General features: G+C 44.8%; 1 protein-coding gene across 6 annotated transcripts in view; it reads right to left on the reverse strand.

The window, feature by feature from the left end:
- BICDL1 (BICD family like cargo adaptor 1) overlaps nucleotides 1–16,820 on the reverse strand; it is a 54,297-nt gene extending 37,477 nt beyond the window's left edge. For 2 of the 6 annotated variants that reach the window (XR_005829565.1, XM_040605511.1), the window contains exons 1-2: nucleotides 16,429–16,820; nucleotides 11,552–11,767 (exon numbers count right to left, since the gene is read on the reverse strand). Coding sequence is in view for 5 of the 6 variants with exons in the window: in XM_040605511.1 (XP_040461445.1) it covers nucleotides 11,552–11,767; nucleotides 16,429–16,770 (558 nt within the window). In the remaining variant the exon portion in view is untranslated. The remainder of the gene's footprint in view (nucleotides 1–11,551; nucleotides 11,768–16,428) is intronic. The other 4 variants (XM_040605538.1, XM_040605492.1, XM_040605527.1 and 1 more) reach the window with 2 other exon arrangements.
- Between the last annotated feature and the right edge of the window lie 3,207 nt (nucleotides 16,821–20,027).

Here is a 20,027-nt window from a genome sequence, read left to right on the forward strand (position 1 = left end):
CTTGTGCTGAGGTGAGGCAGTGACCTTAATGAAGGGAGAAAGGCTGCTTGGCTCCTTCTTTCTCCCCCAACTTGACCTTCTTAGTCTGTGGTACTATCTCTTGATGGAGGATTATGAAGGATAGGAAGACAGAAAGAATTTCTCAAGTTTTGAAAGCTTAATGCAAATGAGTCCTTTGAAAGGAAGGAGCTGCTGAGAGCCAGCCTGCAGCTGATGGGCTGTGTCTCGTGGTGCCAGAGTTAATCTTGGTAAGCAGCTCTGAGCTGCTGGGTTGGATAATACCTGGAATGGAGGAGGCCTCTTTAAATGAAGTAAATCAACCTATTAATCCTCTGTAGGTGGGTTTTGAGGAGTAGTTTTAGATTGTACAAATTGGTGGCTACAATCTCAGAGGTTTCTACTGCAGTGGCACCTGCCTCCCCTTCAAGGGGTTCAAAGTAAAACTGTTTGGCTTGTCTATTGCAGCCAAGCAAGAAGATTGCTTGTGAGCAATGATTCTGCCTGCTCTTAAATGGCACTATTATCTATTTACTTGTTTTGGGGGTTGTGTCCAGCATGGGCTCCATATGCAGGCAGGGTGCTGCCTGAGAGATCTTGAGATGCCTGTGTTTACTTAGCTTTAAATGCACCAGTGATATGCAACTGCATCTGGCAGAGAAAAAAAATGTTGTTCCCAAGTGTGTATTATCCTTTTCCACCTCTCCCTCTGGGCAGAGCTCATTCCTCTGTACCATGAAAACAAGCCAGATGAGCCCGAGCAGTCTTGGACAATTGTGCATTGACGGAGATGAATATGGGATAGCTCAGCAGATCTGGGTGTAGTGGTTTCTTGCAGCAGAGATTGATAAAGCAGACCAAGACTGGGACACTGCTCCTTGTCTGCAGCTCTGCAGGGTGAGGGCCTGTGCCCATGGCACCAGTGCTTCAGGCACCCCAAAAAGAGGCGGTATTAATGAAATCATCAATTTTGCAAACCATTTGCCTTGCTCTTAAAGCTTTGAATATTTATTAGTCAGCCTCCACCAAGATGTTTGGTCCCTTGTGCTAAGGTGAAGGAAAAAGTAAGAAGCACAACATGTAGGAAGAATTTGTGCACAAAGGGAAGTACAACATCCAGTAAAGCCTAGGGAAATAAATCTCTCTGGAATAGAGATAAAAACTACAGGAATAATTTGAGTTAGCAAATTCCTGTGCAGCTTCATAGCTGATCAATAAATGTTATTTGAACAAATACCACATTGCTAAATTCTACAGACAATCTCTTTTGAACAAATGTAGTAATTTCAGGCTTTCTTATTTGGCTTCATCTGAACATAAATCTGCTGGGAAGTTCAAGAGCTCATGTTCAAGCAAAGGTTGGAACCTACTTCTGAATAGTCCCCTGTTTACATTTGTTTTCACCCTTCAGTTACTTTATGTCAATGCAGAGTGAAAATGCAAGTCTGCTCCAAAGCCTTAGAGATCACTTAATTCTTGTGAGTGTTCCTTAGGTTTCTCTGCCTCTTTCCTTCAATGGTCATAAACAGAAAGAAGGCTTCATCTGATGTTACTGAAAGTCTTGCCTGCGCATAAGACAGAGAAACCTCAGAAGGCCTCTTTCAGACTTAACTTTGCCTAGTTCTTCTCATGTCAAGACAAAAATTGGCCAGCCCTGCCTAACTGTTGACTACTGTTTCCCAAAATCTTCCTTTGATGAAGACCTTGTGGAATCTCTGGGCCATCTGTTCTCCTACTCAGCTAACCTTACAGCTAGGATGTTTTTCTTCATGTCCATTCTAAATCTCATCCTGCAACTTAGACACATTGTCCTTTATGTAAGAGATATGGCAAGTAAAGCTTAAACTCTGTAAAGGAGCAATGTCTGGACTCTTTCCTGGGGTAGTACGCTTCCAGTATGAGACATAGTTCACTAGAGTCCTAGTCTACACCTTAAAAAAAACAAACAACCCAAACAACAAAAAAATCCCAAAGCAAACAACCCTTGCCAATAAAATATTAATCCTTATTTTGTAAGATGAAAAGCTCGAACTCTTGTGTGGTCTGTCAAAGTGGAGAGGAGATTTTACCTTTACTAGGGTCTTGTTTGTTGGCTTACATTGACAATCACTGCCTAGTCTCTTAGTGCTGCAGTTTTCTGGTGTTGCAATAAAATCTGTGCAAAACACTTGCTAACCATGTAAAGAAGCAAAGGAGAACTCTTTAAGTACTTCTCAGAAAGGTCCCCTTCTGTTAAAATTTGTGGGTGTTTACCTGGTCCTGAAACACTTCACCTACAAAACTACTGGGACTATGGATCTCTTCTGTAAGTATAGACCCCTCTAGCAAAGCCTTAAGGTTTGTACCTGCCTCATGGCCCTGGTGTGAGCAACAAATATGCTGGTCTATACCTGACTTACAGAAGACTTCAGTTTTCCTTCATCTGAGCTTGTAGGCAACCAAATACAATGGTGCTTTGTTCAAGAAACATGAACATTTTATGCTAAATAGCTGCCAAATGGAATAGCTTTCTAAGAGCACCCCTGTTACTACAAAACTCTGCCAAATCTGGAAGTGGATTCAGGAACAGACTTCCAAGGATGTAGAGAACAAGAAAATTGCAAAGCTGAATTCTTCTTTCTTGGTGTACCGAATGTGGAGGCCAAACTAACTCCAAAGGAACAGAGGGATAACATGGTCTCACATCAGCTTAAGGAACAAAGCTGCAAAGACAACTACCAGCCTGAGGCTGGTGATAACTTAAGCTTCAACTGATTTTTGTATCCAAGAGGGGAGGAAGACTGAGGGACAAAAGGTAAGGGGGAAGCAATGAAGACAAACACAACAGACTTTTAGGTCAGATGAACTGCACAGTGGAACTGGTAAATGGTATTTAAAGGGCAAACTCAAGTGAGCTGGATGCCTTAGGTACCCGTATATTCCCAGATCGTTTAACTGTTCTATGATAGCTCTACATCTATTGCACATATGCATTACTGTGCTAATCTTGGTAGAATGATAACCCAGCTGAAACTATCCAAGTAATTCTTCCTTTTAAAAATGTTCTTTACATGCTGCAAAACTAGAATCTATCAGGGACAAGTAGTTAGGAAATGGTGAGAACAGTTAATGGAAATGTTCCCAACGCTTCTGATCTAGGCAGTCCCCCTCTCAAACACTGACAGGGATCCTGTCCATGAAGGAAATCTGGTGTAAATCCCTGCAGGTACAGAACTGAGCCTCTACAGGAGGACACCTAATAACATTTTTAGGCCAACCTGTATTTCCTCCACATTAAATGCTCTTTTGGCCTACTTCTGAGCAGCCTTTTACCCCAGTTGTTCTGTCATGCAGGTCACTTGATTTATTTCCTAATGTGTCAGTTGTTTCCTGTTGTACTCTCCTCTAGACAACTTCTTGTACCCATCTGTGGTGGTATTTCCCATCCCCATGGGTGGTACTGCCAAGCATAAGCCAGCTCTGTGTTGCATTGCGGCATCCATCAAAGTCTGCAACAGAGTCTTGCTGATCCTGTATCTGTGCTCAATTGCTAAATGCCTTTCTAAACAAAATGTTGATTAAACTCTAGGCTGTTTTGCAAGGGGCCTCTATGATTTCATGGGTAATTAAGAGCACCTAATACAGCTGGCAAAAAAAACCCTCAGCGTAGAAGAGACCTCTCGAGCTATTGTCTACTAAATTGCATTTAGAAAAAGCAGTCCTACTTGGAAAAAAAAAAAGGAATTTAAAGACTTTCATTATAAGGTGTGCAAACTTTATAACCCAGAATGGTTCTTTAAAGATCAAATAAGTTTAGTTGATTATTTTTTTTCTTATGCAGATAGTTGCAAAGCCTTCAGTCATGTTTAGCTCTGGTTCTAGCTAGTAATGCAGTGGCTGGATACAAACACCTTCTGTGTCCTACTTTCTAGAATCTTCTGGAGGAAGTGTTTACAGCAAGTGTGAATAGGCAGAACTTTTTGAAAAAAATCTCTTCTGCCCACATGTTCCTACCTCTGAGCTACTGCATAATAAAACAGTTCCTGTAAAGACCTGGACCCAAACAGAATAGCTACTTGAAATTTTTTGTGCTGTGCAAGAAGGGAGGAAGGGTCTCATTCAGATTATCTCCTCACCCCAGAACAAGCTTGGTTTCAGTTTAATGTTGGATTCCTGTTTTCAGATGTTTACATCTTAGTCATGCTGCTAATGCCTCAAAGTAGAAGCCTTGCAGAAACTTTTGAAATCTCTTCCAGAACCACTTGCTAGAGGTGAAAGGTGGGCTCTGCTTAGGTGCAGGGAAGAGCAGTGTGTGGCTGAGTACAAGGTGCTTAACACTTGTGTCTGTTTTTCCTAGATAATGCTCTGGATGCTCATTCCCTGCTGACGTGCTACCCCGGGTGTGGGGGGCAGGAGGTCTGGGGGTGTCTAATGGGGCAACCTCTGCTACTCCATCCAGGCACCACAAGCCACTGAGGATGTGAGGTGAGCCATACACAGTGTGGAGGCTAAGTGGCTCTGGCAAACAATCATTTCTGTTGCGCTGTGCTCCCTGAGCTGGACTCAGAGGAGAAGATGCACTGTGCCAAGCCCTGATGGAGTCACCCTTGTCTGAGCTGATTGACCTGCTCACAAAGGGCTCTTTTTACCAAGTAAATAAAACGTTTACCTTTCCCCTAGCAGGTTCAAAAGCTCACTGTGGGTGGTATGGGCAACAGGCTGCCTTGGGCTAGGAGATCTCCAGGGTGACTTTTGGTGAAAAAGTGACATGAACAGGGGAGGAAATGGGGGCGGGTGGGGTATGTGTGTGTGAAGTGGTGGATGCCAGGGACACATCCTGGCAGTGAGCCAAGCCCATGGGGGTGGCAGACAGGCCTCTGCCACCCGCAGGCTTGCCTTGGACGTCACAAGTGCGTCTCCTTGCGTGTCGGCTGACTGTCATGGCATTACAAGCAGAGAAATCACACCCGGTTGCCACAGCAACATCACCAGCTGGGACCGTGGAGTGCTGTCATCTAGCAACCAGGAAGGAGTTCCTGGAGATGGTGGGGTACCTGCTTCACTGCCCTGAGGGAGGATGACAGTCCCACCCAGCCCCGGGGACAGATTCATGCTATCCTTTTCCCCATGAGCAGGGATCTGTGTAGTTCCACTGCCTTAATAGTAACAAATCTTTTAAAATCTTTATAGTAATTTTTTAACCTTTTCTCTAGGGAGGGCTTTGCTACTATTCAGTAGCAGCATGTGCCCCTGTTTTATTCCATGTACAGCTTTCTGCCCATTTCCCTCAATGCTCACCAGAACTTAAACCAAAGGATACAAGGTTTAAAATCTTGCATTAAATGGGTAGGTACAAAATCTTTGGGCAAATGCTGTAGGGGTGGCTCCCCCCCCACCTTTGCTGGAATTACTACTTTGGTGTTCGCTGCATTTATGCCTTGGTGTCTGGATGGCCCTGTTCCAGTTGGCTCCTGAAGCTCTGGGTGTTGTAAAATGGGGTTAATATGTGCTGCAGGCTTGGCCAGACTGTCAGCAGAGGGTTGAGCTTTTCTTCTTGCCTGTCTCCCTTCCCCTAGATGGGTGGTGGGTAACTGCCACTCAGCAGTGACCTCAAGATGTTTCTTCATTACCTTCTAGGGCACTGAATCATTTCATTGAAGGACTTTGCAGGCAAGAATATGCAGCTGCAGTCACGTCCTATATTTACAGCTTTAGTATAGAAAGCCTCAGCACTCCAGTCCTGATGTGGCATGAACCTGAATTATTAACAAGTGCTCTCTGCTAGGAGAGAAGTAGCTGGTGAGAAGGAACCTTTCCTGCGTGTGCACTAATCAGCATTCACTGGGTGATCAAAGATCTGGTTACGTAGTGCTGGGCTCTGCTGATGCTCCAGAGGGGCAGGGAGCTGGTAGGTGCTTGTTGTTGTTAATGGGAAGTTTGCTGGCTTCAACATTTGGCTCTGTCTTGTGCTGTTGTCTGCTTTCCTCTCACCTCGTGTAACGTAAGTGTGTAAGTGTGCCTTACACCAGGCACAAAGCAATGCTGGAAGGGATGTCTGCCTACCCCCAAGCAATGAGCAGCCCTACCTAAGCTGCTACGAGAAGCAGGTACTTAGGACCCTTCAAAGAGGAAGGGATGCTGCCTTTTCTTGTGCCATTTCCCCCCTCCATTGAATTTAAACTGCTTGGAGGTGATGCGGATCAGGATTTGCTATGCAGGACTCCATGTGCTGCAGTATAGCGTTCCTCACAGGAAGCTACTCCTTACTGAATAGGTCCACTTTGAGCCACAGCAAAAACTAGAGGCTTTTTATGAAAAAGAATTCGCTGCAGTGACTGATCTGCACCTTTAAATGTGGGGCTAGTCAAAGCAACTCCTCTTGAGCCTGGGTTCATTTAGGATCCTCTTCTGTTTCAAAAAGTAAAAAGCCCGAAGCAGTACTTAAATTCAGCCTGACTTACTTGCCTATGTGCTAAGCATGGAATTTCCTAATATACCCTGCTGGGCTAGTGGAGACAATTTAATAAACAAGAAACATAAGGAGGCTTGTATTAAGCATCTGTACAGATAAAATAAGGAATTACACTATGAACTAGTTTGTCTTTAATGGCTACAGATCTCTGGCATGACAAAAGTAGTGAATCTTGCCCAGCACACTTGTTCCACTAACATTTTTCAATGACTAGTCTCAATTTTTTAAAACCAACATTGTTCCTATGTTGATGGAACCAACAAACAACCATTCAGAAAAATCTCTTCGAATCAATAATTGAAAACAGAGCTGCCCCTCTTGTGTGTTGTTGACCACAAAAGGATGTATTTAAAGTAAAACTGATTTGGAAAGGAGAATCTAGTATGTTCAGCTCATTCTTGAATAAAACCATGTTTCTCTCAAATCAAAGCCAGGCAGTGCCTGCCAGTCCTCTGTAGCTCTGCCGCATGTTACAGTGTGAAGTTAGAAACAAAACTCCTTCAATTGAAATATTACTGAAAGGAAGGTTTTGTGGCTAGCAAATAAAACCTCCTTTGGAGACTTGTGGGCTGGCTGATCATTTTTTTGCTGCACCAGAGGGATTGACTGAAACACCTCATTCTTTGTAGCAGTATGTTGGCACTAGAAGCTGAGTGAATATAAGAACTTGGTGATTGAGGGCCCCTCTGAGGGATGTCGTGGCAGCTAAGCGCTCCTCTCTAAACACAAAAAGCTATTTCAGTGGTGCAAGATGACACAATTCTTCCTACCACTGAAAACAGATTTGCAAAAACTACCTGAGCCTGACATTGTGAAATTACTTCCTTATGCTCTATGTACCACAAAAGAAGCCCAGCTGAACTTGGAAGGATACATCCTTGCCCAAGATACATGCAGCAAACAGCTACAGAAGCCCAGAGCTTGGTAGCAGGAAATGTGTGGGAAAGCCATCTGGTGAAGCCACATAGAAACGGTGTGAAAGTCTTTTTTTCATTCACTTCCTGACAAAGTAGTAATATGTTGCCTCATTATAGGAAGAGGGCTGCTTGTTGTTATTATTTGCATTAGTAGCTCCTAGAAGTCCAAAGGTGGGGACAGGACTCTTGCTGTGTTAGGTGCTGTGGGCACATGTAAGAGGAGACCTTTCCCTATACCATCTTCCCCCCAAATTTTATAACATAAAAGGACAAAAAGCATAGGATGTATTTATTTTCCAAATGGGGAACTGAAACAGATGAGAGAGACTGAAGGAGTTGGAAACAGAACACGTAATAATTCCCAAGCTTTGACTTTCTCAGCAAAACTGTACTTTGACTCCTATACTTTATCTTTGAGCATTTATGGTGAGTGCTATGTACCTTGGCATACTGCTTGCAATGTGTTCTGCAGTTCTGCTAGGTAGAACTGGCATTTAGCTTGGTGTGGACACAGTGCTGAGAGTTACAACATGCTTTGCTTTGCTGTGCTGAAGCAGTGGGAGGGAAATCAATTCAACATGAGGGAATTTTAATCATCACTCAGCAAATTAAAAAATAAGGTTACTGTGGAGAAATTAAACTTGATCTTTGGTATCTGAATTGTGTCTTTCACTGTGAGCTTCCAGTCCAGCCCACCTGATTTTCCCATGGTTTAATACTGCTATAACCCCTGGCAGTACCTCTGCTCTGCTAAAAGCAGAGAACCACACCAAAGGCTGTATTTCAAGAGGCAAAGTTCCTTATAGCCTACTTACGATTATTAGATATGTAATGTTCTCCTATATCATCATCTCATCTGAAGACCTCAAATCATTTTATAGACCTTATTTTAGCCTCTTGGTGACTCTGAGGCAAGGCAGTTTTTGGACACCGAAACAGACTTAAAATCCCTATCCTTGAGTTTTCCTTATCAGTCTTTGCCAGAACTGAAGATAGATTTTTTTTTTTTTCAGTCCTATGCTTTAATTGCAAGACAGAGCTTTCCAGGTCTCTTTGCTATCCTTGTGTGGGTGTGCAGGACTGTATGCGTGGATGGTTAGCATTTGTGCCAGGGTTAAACAAAAATGTATGCACTTGGGTTGGTCTTTCATCTCTGGGGAAGGCAGGGTTAAAAAATGTCCTAAAGCTTAATTACTTGGTGAAAGTATATTGTAGTAGCAGGAAGGAGGGAGGGGTAGGATGAATCAGATGGTGGATGTTGCCTTCCTTTGAGGGGAAAAAGCAGCTGAAGCCCAGGGACTCCAGAAGAAGCAAGCAGAACATTGTGGGTTGGTAGCTCATGACGCTGAGACTGTCATTTGACATGTAGAGCCTAGTGCCAGGGGAGTACCTTTCCCAGGAGAGAGATGCTCAAGTATTGTGAAATTGGGCCATGAGGTGTTAATTGCTTAAAAACTGTAGAAATTCAAATTTAAAGACCTAGTACCTACTAGTGTAGAATGACTTGTACCAGACAGCAACCTGCCTTTCTGTCCTGTAAGTGAAGCCTTTAGTAGAGTATACGGTGTTGGATGGGTCAGAGTTCAGGCTTTGAATAAGGCTTTCATTGCCTTACCCCAGACTTCTCATAACCCTCTCCTCCCCAACCCACTGTGTTGTAAAATACAGGTGAAAATTGCAGAACCAGGAATGCAAGGAGGATACCAGCAACACCTCAAAGTCCACAGAAGCTGTAAAAGCATTTTTTCATAGGGTTTTTCAGTCCTCAGTTCCCAGTGCTCAGTTCATGATCCCTAGCAAGATTCCAGCCTGTGGCAATATGGCTGTAACCAAACATGTCCATGCAACTGTATTTGTCCTTTTTATTTACTGAAAGCTCAAGTAATAATAGGACCCAGAACTATGTGGGTGCAGGGTTTAAGCACTACCACTGCCTCAAGGATTACACGCATAACCTCTTCAGAATAAGGGACCAGACAAATAGGACTCTGATTGCGCTGTGGAGCAGCTAATGTGGAACGTGAAGTGGTCAGTAATCAAGTGCTAATATAATGCTGAGATTTTAAAAAGCTTCAACTGGTTGAATGATGACAGACTGTTCCCAACTCTGTTTCAGTTTGCCCAGATTCTCATGACTCTAGGAAGTCTGTTTACACCCATGCTGTATTCATTGCTGTATTTGAGTTACTAGCAAGTTTTGGCTAGATGACAAGCTCGATGAGCGCTGAACCGTGCCTCAGCAAGCATAAGCTGTCTCTATCAGCCTGCCTCATCTGCGTTGGAGATCAACAGTCCTCTAAGCTGGGAGCTGGGCTAGGCTGGAGCAGGGAAGGCAGCACCAGGACTCAACTTTTTCCCCAGATGTGGCAGTTTGAAGTGGGTGGATGAAGACTATTTCTGGCAATAAGGGAGCAAAAGCCATGTCTGGTCATTGCATGCTGGTAGACCTAACTTGGGGGTTCCTTTGCATGAGGCTTAGCTGAGTGGCGCTCTGAGCATCTGGGCTGAGAGAGGCTCCTGTAGTACAAGTGTCATGTGAGGATAATCCCATACAGTTTAAAGCCCAAAGCAAGCTGTCTGGTTTTCCTCTCCTATTTTCTAGACTGATCTTTCAGTTTGTGCTTATGCTGGGACCGTAAAAAAATCTTATATTTCCCAGCCAGTGATGGCAATCACGCATACACAGAAAACACTGAGGGTCACCAAATCTGATGGGAGCCAAGTTCTTAGCCCTGGATAAGAAACCTGACACAACATATGAGCTCTGCAAGACCTTGGGTGGAGTCTCTCATCCATGTTGTATGTGAAATATGCTGTGTCCAGGGAGGAGGTGAAAGATCTTCACTGGCTCATCCGCTACACTTGGCAGGTATTGCTTTGAAAACATGGATAAAATTAGCAGTGTTCCTGAGTTAAGGAAGTTTTCTAGGTTTTTTGTGTGCTTTGTTCTCTTTCTTGGGTTTTTTTTTTTTTTGTGGTGAGTTGGCTTTTTTTTTTTAAAGCCAGTTAAAAAACAAATCCACTCATTGGCTCTTTTAGTACTTGACAAGAAAATCTACAGCAGAATGAGGAATTATTCCCTCAAGTGCTAGTACGGTGTTATACCCAAGACCAGTTGTTCTTACCTCCAGAGGCACAGGAAAACTGCATACCCAGACTGAATAAAGACAAGTGAAGAGACCTGTACACTTGGCCCAATTCAGAGCCTTCTCGTTCCAGTGTTGTGATCAAGGTTTTGACCCTCCCTTAGGCAATCCACACACAGAGACTCACCTCTGACAGAATCTAGTCTGAAATATGCTATTACAACATTAGATGGGCCCCTTCAGCATGAGACTGTGGTGTGTGTTTTTGTTCTGTGCTATTTTGGGGATAAGCAACTGGCGAGAAGAAAATGCTTTTGTCTGCTGGAGTAACTGTGTTCTCAAGCATTAAAATTATGGTTAGTACTAACTGTCCAGTGGAGAGAAAAAACCAAGGTTCTTAATTCTAGAAGACAGGTTAAATTCTGGGAGAGAAGGCAGAAACTGTTAAGTCTTTTGCTGTCAGAAAGAAACCCATGCTGGAAGTATTCAGTCAATTAGGCTGATTTGTAGCAGCCTCACTACAAATCCTCTTTCATACAGAGGCAAGTTAAGCTCTTTGCTGAGATGTGCCATTCCAAGGAATTTTGGTAGGTTCTCACACGTTTAGCTATGGCAAAGTTATCTACAGGGACACACCATCTTAGAATGACATGGTATGTTCAATTCTACAACATTCTAGCCAAAGAATGTCAAAAAAAGGGAAGCCAGCAAAAAGCCTTTCACCTCGCTGTCACAGATTAGCCTTTTTCTTGTGTGCTACATTTGTTCAGCCTATGTGTAAATTGAACAGATTTTCTAAATTTGTTTTAGACACAAAAACAGTTGAGAAACATCTATGCAGTAAATGACCACTCAACCCAGAAGCATAACTGTTTTGCCAGTGAAATGCAGCACTCTATAAAGGTGTAAAATTTAGCTTAATGGCATCATGTTTTATAGGGACACCTGTGTAATCTGACCAGACGCAGAACCATTCTTTTTCCTCAAAAAGGAAGCTTTCCCTGCTCATTTGCCTGAAAAGTGGTATATTGCAGAGCTGTGAGCCTTTCCTGTGACCAAGGCAGGTGGGTGCCTGCCCTTGCCGTGCCGCGGTAACTCACCCTGCTGAGCTGGTCCAGGAGTCTTTGGTTCTGTTCGGAGAGTTCCTGAACGGCCCGTGTCTTCTCACGGTCGGCTTCACGCAGGTGAACCTGCTGCCTCTCCAGCTCATCCTGCAGCTGCTTCACGTCACTTTCCAGTTCAGACACCCTTCCTTCCCATTCTCCTTCTCTGTTCTCAAATCGCCTCCTTAGCTCATGTTTCTCTTGTTCTAGATGCTAGATAACAGGGGAGAAGAGGTTAGGAAGGGAGGTGAAAAGTGAACACTGTCTCCTTTTCTGCCTTTATACTTAGGGCTGAAACCTTCTGTGCAGGAAAGAGAATACTACTAGAGTGTGACAATGCTATGGAGGTGGCAATCCTGTGTCAAGGCAGGTCACTGGCACTAATATTGTTTTCAATTTCCAGTAGTTTGCCTGTCCTTGGCCTCTGGAGATCAGCACATTGAATTTTTACTGAAACAACTGCCAAAGGAGTAAAGCAGGCTGCATATCAATAGGTGGAACATATAGGTCAGGAAGGCCAATTGATTTAGCAGAGCCTAGCTTAACTCCAAAGCAACATTTCAGTGGGCAGTGGCATAATTATTTTAAGAATTGCCTTTATAGTCAAAACTACAAAAACTGTATCCTTACTGCTGACAAGGAATGTAGATGAGGCATCTCTCTTATCATATGGGTCTTACAAATAACAGTTGAATCATGTATGTATTTCCTCCTTCTACTCCTGACCCTAATTAGTTGTCTGAGAGTTTGATAGTGCACAGTAACTCTATTGTTCGATGCAGTCTGCTCTGGAATTGCAATGGATGCAGTGAAGTAGATGCTATAGACATTACATACGTGCACATTCTGGGTTGCAGGTTTCTTAGAAACCACTCTTAGTTCTTGAGACTCTGCTTTGCTTAGGACTGGCTGGAAAATGAGGGACGGCATGAATCTGAGGGAACTTTGCATGTTTTCCAGGCTCAGTTAAATGAGGCCTTGACTGAAACAGAGCTGCAAATCAGGTCAAAACAGATTTGTGTTGTGCCCATTTGAAAGAATCTCTGTTCCGAAACTCTGGGCTTGAATTTCCCCTGGTGACTGAAGCTATGTGCATACTTGCAGAGCAGTCACAGACTGGGGACGTGGGCATGTCCCAAGATTAGCAGGGAAACCTGAAGAGCAGGAGCCCTCTCTTTGTTGGTTGTCTTCTGTCCCCCAGAATAACCTTACGCTGTGCTCTATTGGATTCACCAGCCTTTTAGGAATGTGTCTTAGCAAAAAACAGAAACCCACGGGGCCCACCACTGGCAGCACTTTCCCATTTTTCCTAGGGTATCATCCCCTTGTGAGCAATCCCCATGGCACTTAGCATAGGAGGGGAAAATAAACCTGCTAGGAGGAAAAGAAAATTGCACTGCGTTTATGTGAAGTGGTTTTTTATTGCTTGTTAGAAACACAGGCTGTGAGGGGGCTGTTTCCCCTGGGTGCCTACTGCTGATGACACACAGCCTCCCTTGCAGCATCTCTGCCACCTTCCCGAGCAGGTCTGAATGTCAAAGCCCTCCAATTCTCCAGTAGCCCTCTGGCCTGCATTATCACTAATCTTCCACCTCTTCTGCTCTGCAGAACATGCAGTGTTTTCTCTTTTTTGACCTTATCTCCAAATCTTTTCCTATGCTTCTTCCAGCACAGTGTAGCAGCACCCTGCTTGTGTCCTTCCAAATCCTTCTGCAAATTCAGAGTTTTCTGGAAAACCCTCAAATGTAAGGGAAAGCTGATTAAAAACAGCAGCCCAAAGCAAAAGAATTTCCCTGTGTTTCAGACACTAAAAGGGTGAGCAGCCCTTGCAAATGAGAGAGCTAAGTATTATTATAATTATTTTTAATGCAGTAGGTAGGCATGAGATCCTAGCACCAGGCCTCTGACAACCATTGCAAAGAAATCTTGTTTGTAGCCTCAGTGTAGCTGGAGCAGCCACAATTTCACTTTCAGAGGCACACTGAAAATGCTGTCTTTTATGGCTCTGTCTCCTTCACTGCTAGGCAACGTGTGGAAAGATCCAGGGCCTTCTCTAAATTGAAGAAATGAAACTTCAGCCTGCTGAGGAAAAGCACTGCGCTGAAGTTCCCCAGACATACTCAAATGTGATTTAGAAGCCACCGATAAGCCTTGTCAATCATTTAAAAACCACTTTAGTCCCTTACTGCAAAAAAAAATATCCACGTATAGCTCCAATAAACGGCATTCACAAAGGGTGGCATTAGAAGAGGGGTGAATAATACCAAATTTATTCTGTTGTGATGGAGAAACCAGAACAGTGTAGTGGGCACAGAGAGGCTGTTGCAAAGAGGGACGATAAACCAAATGAGACACGCTGACCAACTCCTCCTGCCTCTTCCTCTCCCTCTCCCAGAACCTGCACAGCTGCAGATCTGAATAGTGTTCTTTTGCATGTAGTGATGACAGGGAAAACTGCTGTCCTCAGTAGGGGAGTTTCTTGTTTTCTGAGTGTCTCTCCATCCACCAGCTGTTCATTGAATTTTACACAGAACTGCTTCTTCTGAAAACATCTTCTCTTCAGCTTAACTGAGCTGGGCTGGTCCTCATTTAAAGAGATCAGAGCAAGGGGAGTATTCCAGCTGATAAAGATGGTTCATACTGTAAAATGCTTGGACACAGCAAGCTTCTCTGTGTCAGAGGAACAGAGGTATTAGCTGTTTTAATCCCTTACAGAGGATAAAACTGACTAGGATCACATATCAGAATTTATTACAGGGCTTCAATTCCATGATTAGAAATGAATTTGAATTGAGGCAGTGAAGTGAAAGAGTTGCCAGAGTAAGTATATGGCAGGAATGCTGTACTTCAGTAATGAACCCACAAAACTAGAACAGATTTAGTCTTGAGGCAAAGCACCAGAGGAGCAGGCCAGCATGTCAGCTGTTGGGAAACGGAGAGGCCTCACCAATCTGCTGTAACCAACTTTGAATTGCTAACTGGCAGAAAATCTGTCCTCCTAAATACTACTTAAACATCACCTTATTAGATACAATTGTCACCAAGGTTCTGATCTGAGACTTCACTTCTGGTCATCATCAGAATGTTTCAGCATAGGGAAGGAGGTAACAGATGTGGGTCCTTCCTCCCTGCTCCTCCAAAACTGAAAAGCTTATTGTGAAATTTTGTTCACTTCAGTGGCAACAGGAGGCGGCCAACATTTAATCTGCAGAGGCTAGGATTACCAGGCTTGTGTTGTAGAAAATTAATGTTCAAGTTTCATTTTTTGTGTGAAGTAGCACTGTCTTAGATCTGCCAAGCCTAGTGGAAAAAATCTGACCCTTAAGTAGATAACACTAATTCCTATCAGATGGTTAGTCTGAAAAATAGTGATCTGTTACTCAACTGGAAAGTTAGAATGATAGTAATGGCATGAAAACATGTAAACAATTGGTTGTGTTTACCATCCCTTCATTTACCTTCTGAAAGGGTCTGTAAGAGCAGAGGTAAACATTTGTTACTTAAAGTACTATAAAGTCATAGTTATTCCCCTCTGCATTTCATTGTTATGTTTTGCAAACAAGTGGTATTTGAGACTTCCAAACTCCCTTACAGGCAGCTCAGTGAGTACCTAAACTTGTGCCTTTTTCCTTTAATGGTAGGAAAGGTTCTACTCCAACTCATCAGGAAAACCACGTCAGCACGCCACATACATCTGTTCTTGCTTAAAGATCAACCTGAACACATTCACTCTGGCAAATTTTAATACTTTAGGAAATTTTCATCTGGTAAACAGTGCCACTAAACAACAATTGGAGCAAATGTCACCTTCACTGTTTTTCTATCAGAATAGTAAATGGAGAGAGATTTCCCTGCAAAGAGGAAGGGATCAGCCAGGGTGAAGTGCTAAGTTTAATAATAGAGAGGAATTTTGCCAAGTGAACAAAGGCCATACAGTAATTTCACAAATCCTCTTGAACTTCAGAGATGTAAGTCCGTGGGGAAGGAACACTGGGGTATGCAGGACCATGCAGAAAGAACTGGTGTAAGGCAGTGACTTGAAATTTGAATGTTAATCCACCCCTGTTCAAACTCTCTTCAGAAAGGTGAGAGGCTTTTTCTCAGCCTTATAAGCAGTATTACTTGCTGGGAGAATTAAAATTTGAAGAGTATCTCTGCGAAAAAGAGTGAGGTAACAGTGGGTCTCTGATATAGTTGTGCAAGAAAATTGTTCCAAAAGAAGCTGCCTGCACAAGTATTTTTCTCTGTAATAGCTCTCTCTCATCCTTAAAAATCAATAAATAGCTCAATCCACTGAGTCTCTGGCAAACAGCTCTCTCCAGATACCTGTAGGTATTTTTTCAGAGCAACCAGCTAACAGAGACGTATCATTGGGCTTATCTCCTGCCATGCCTAATGCCTTAGCTGCAACAGCTTAAGCTTAAGGGTTACATATGCTCTGTCGCTCAGTACCTGCTGTATAAATTTAACTTCTGAGGCATTTCTGTGATGAGATGAGCCGAGCACAGTGCACATCTCTTCACCCAGGTGGTACCTGGGTCCTGGGGCAAAACAGCACCCACAGGAACACCAGGCCGATACACCAGCTCGCAGCCCGGGAGGGGGAAGAACGGCAGATTTGCCTCCCCCCAGACCTAAGAGGGTTTTCTCAGACCCTTTCTTCCCCATCGCGGCCACAGGGAGTTCCGTGGGCTGCCCGGCAGGGCCCGTGCCTGCCTGACGCCCCCGGGATTTGTCGGGAAAGGGGCCGCTTTCCACGGGGAGAGCCCGCGGGGCTGCCGGAGGCCGCGGCCCTGAAGCGGGGGCCCTTGCGGAGCGCTGCGGGCCGGGGGAGGGCGGGGGGGGGGGGGGGGGGGGGGGCGGCGGGGCCTCACCTCCAGCTTGTCGGTAAGCTCCTTGTGCATCCTCTCGTACTGGCGGCTCATGTCCTGGTTGCGCTCCAGCAGCGCCTTGCCGAGCCGCGCCGCCAGCACCAGGTCCTTCTCCTTCTGCCGAATCAACGAGAGCAGCTCGGGGTCGCGGGCGGCGGCGGCAGGCGGCGGCTCCGGTGGCTCCCCGGCGGCGGCCAGCAGCGCCAGCTCCTCCTCCAGGGCCAGCTCCAGGGCGGCGGCCGCGGCGGCCCCGGCGGCGGCGGCGGGCGGCTCCATGCCGCCGGCGCTGTCCGCCTCCGCCGGTGCTGACCCGGCGGCGGGCAGGCGCAGGCACGGCGCCGACATGGCCCTGCGCGCCGCCGCCGCCGCTCCGCTGCGCCCCCCGCGCCCGGCCCGCGGCTGCGGCTGCTGGGCGTGGAGCGCCGCCGCCCCCGGCCCCCGCCCCCCGGCGCCGGGCCCCGCCGGCGGCAGCGCCCGCGCACCGCGCTCATGGGCGCAGAGACGGGGCAGCTCGGGGCGCACGGCGGGGGGACGCTGTGTATTTGTGTGTGTGTGTGTGTGGGGGTTGCGCTTCTCAGCTGTGCACGGATCCTGCCGTGCCTACTGGAGCCGCCTGCTGCGAGCAGGTCGCGCTGTTTCTGCTGCAGGCCTAGGCAAAAAATCGCCCCAAATCACCCGTGTGCCCTGAAAAGCCCAAGAAGGGAGCCTGGCACACCCGAAGGGGCACAGTTCGATCTTCCCACTTGTTACCTGGTCCTCCAGATCTCTAACTGGGCTCTTTTGTTTACAAGAGCAGCTTTCAAGATGTTTCTACTGAATCGTCCACCCCTGGAGAGCCAACTACAGCTTCCAACAACCACCGGGGCTTGCTTTCCATTTTAGGTTGCTTAGGATGTTCCCGGATAAAATTTGTCTTAAAAGCAGCCTTAGTGAACATTGGGAGTTGTAGTCAGTTCTGCTTATAGCACTTCTTTCTCTGGGGGGAGACTCTATTGGGGGAAGGACTACTTGGTTTTTCAGTTTTGGTTTTGTTGACTTTCTTCCCCCTTAGATCCAGGCATCACTTTACTTCTTGCCACAGGAGGGAGGCCGAGGCAGAGTAAGGCAGGGTAAAGCTATATTGTCACATTTGCTAAGACTGCTTAATTTCAAGCAAGGCTTTAATAGTAACTGAACAAAAGCATTTGGAAGGAAACCTGTGCTTTTCGCTCCCAGATTCTGCAGAAAGAAATGATGAATTTCACAGCTTTTCATTTTAGACCCTGCTTCCTTGAGGCTTGCTTTCCTTCTTCCTACCGAAGATTCACTTAGATTATGTTTATCTATATGCAACTGCCCCAACACATCAGTCCAAGGATGTTTCTGGCTGGGTTGATGACTGATGCAGTTTTCTAGCAGGGCTGGCTCCTGCCTTGTGTCAGACCCAGGGCCCTGGAGAGGTGCTGATTATTCATAACGGTTAGAGCATGAATTGTGGGAATGCAAACTTCCCTCTGGCCATCTGCCACTGAGAGCCTTTTGCGGGGATGTGTCCCAACAGCCCAGCTAGCAGGACTTATTGATACTTGGCCCTTTTCCTAGCAGTGACAGTTAATGCTAGTGGGCTTTTTGTAATGTGAGCACCTGCTCCCCAAAGACCATGCAGAGACCTGGTACCTCATGCCATGCTGCCCACCAGCACCTGTCCCACAATGGTAATTTCTGGCTATTATGACCATGGTTTCTTTTGTGCTGGTGACCCAGAGATGACACCTTCTTTATCTCATAGCAATTTCCCCATGCACCAATTTGGCTAGACCTTTTGTCCTTGCAATCAACTGATGCTTACATTGCTGGAAAGTGGGACTCACCATAAGGTGAGGTGTTTTGAACAGTATTGGCCCTTTAAAAAGAATCCCTCTGCCCTGACACAGGAACCATGCTTTCACAGATTTGATCATTGCTATTTAAACACAGGAGGGTGTTTAATATTAAAACTGATTGTGAGCACCTTCTGCTGGAAGTGCCTACTATAGCAAACCAAGCCTTCTGGTATGATCAATGAAATCCGTTGTGGCATTAATTTTCATCTCTAATGCTTCTTTCAGTGTATAAAACAAAAAGAGATTATACTGAGATGGTTTTAATCCCTCAAACAAAGCCTGAAACAAAACCCATAGCTGCAGCTGTTAGGATAGGGATGGGAAAAAAAAAAAAGCTATTTTCTGGATGGGGAGAGAAAGCACATATAAATCAGTGCCGTGTATTGTAAATATGCCACCATCTCAGCCAGGCATCTATACAAGCTTAATGCTCATTTGGGGCCTATTGGCTGCAAAACATAACATTGTTATCCTGAGTAACCTTGGATTAGAGCTTTGTCCACAGCACAACCTGTTATTAACTTCCATTTCAAAAAAAAATAATCCATTGTCCTGTGAATTTAATTATTGATTTGACTTTCTTTGAAATATATTAGGTTACTGGTGTTTAAAACTCCTTTGTATATTATTTTACTGGTATTTTATCTTGTGTGTTATCCCAATTAAATATTCATGAAAAACTGTTAATACAATAGCACAGTTTCTTTACAGTTATATGGTGGCATTATCTATTAGGATTCTAAAATGTATTTCAGCTGAGAGCTGGGACAGTTGTTGTCCATCGGTAGACACCTGACTCCCATTTCTGCTATTCTTCCCCTGCTTAGATTTGGTTATGTCCTTTAGAGAACCTCAGCCTAGAACAAAGAAGAATGACTTAAGTGAAACAAGTCAAACATGAGTTCCTTTTTTAATTGCACTGCTCAAGCCTGATGTGAGACTTCACTACTCAGGTACTAAGAACTGCAGATAGTGGGCAGTTCTTGTGGAGATTTAGATCAAGTGTTTCAGGAGCCGATGCTCTCACAGCACGGAAGGTTCCTGTGCATACAGCGCAAATTATCTTTCAGCATGGACATCACCACAGGAATGACCCTTTCTGAAAATACAAAAAGGCCTGCATGACTCAAGCACACAGAGAACTGAGAGCAAGTGACTGTTGCAAGTGATATCATCACATAACACAAAAATATCACCTTGTCCAGGATATATGAAGGCCTCCTCTGTGATTTTAGGAAAGAAGGGTGAAAATAAAGCATTGGTATAAAAGAGTGGTGTAAGATTGCCTGTAAGAGGAGCAATCATTCTTTTCTTGCTCAGGTGAAAAACTTACAGGGCTGTAAAAGAAAAGCAAGTAGCAAAAATTTCTATTCTGTACGGGGAAAAAGGACAGCACTGACTTTGTTGCTGAGTAATTTCCCTTTCTTGCTTTTCCCCATCCCACAATTACCCAATTCAGTAAAGTAAGCCATGGGGATGGTGGGAGAACTTAACTCAAGGAACCATTCAGGGCAATCTGCCAGTGCAATTCACTCTGCTACAGGCTCCTAAATGAGTAAGATACTGAAACAGGCAATCCAGCTTAAGCTATGGATATGGCAATGTGTATTGTCCTTCCTAGAGGGTCAAGGAAAGGTGAACTCTAAGCTGTGCAGGCTCTTCAAGCATGGCGTCAAGTATATTGTTCAACCCGATGCTTTGAAATTAATATTCTGCTTTTCAGGGATTTCACTGGTTGGT

The sequence above is a fragment of the Falco naumanni genome, chromosome 1, assembly GCF_017639655.2.
Source record: "Falco naumanni isolate bFalNau1 chromosome 1, bFalNau1.pat, whole genome shotgun sequence".
NCBI lineage: Eukaryota > Metazoa > Chordata > Aves > Falconiformes > Falconidae > Falco > Falco naumanni.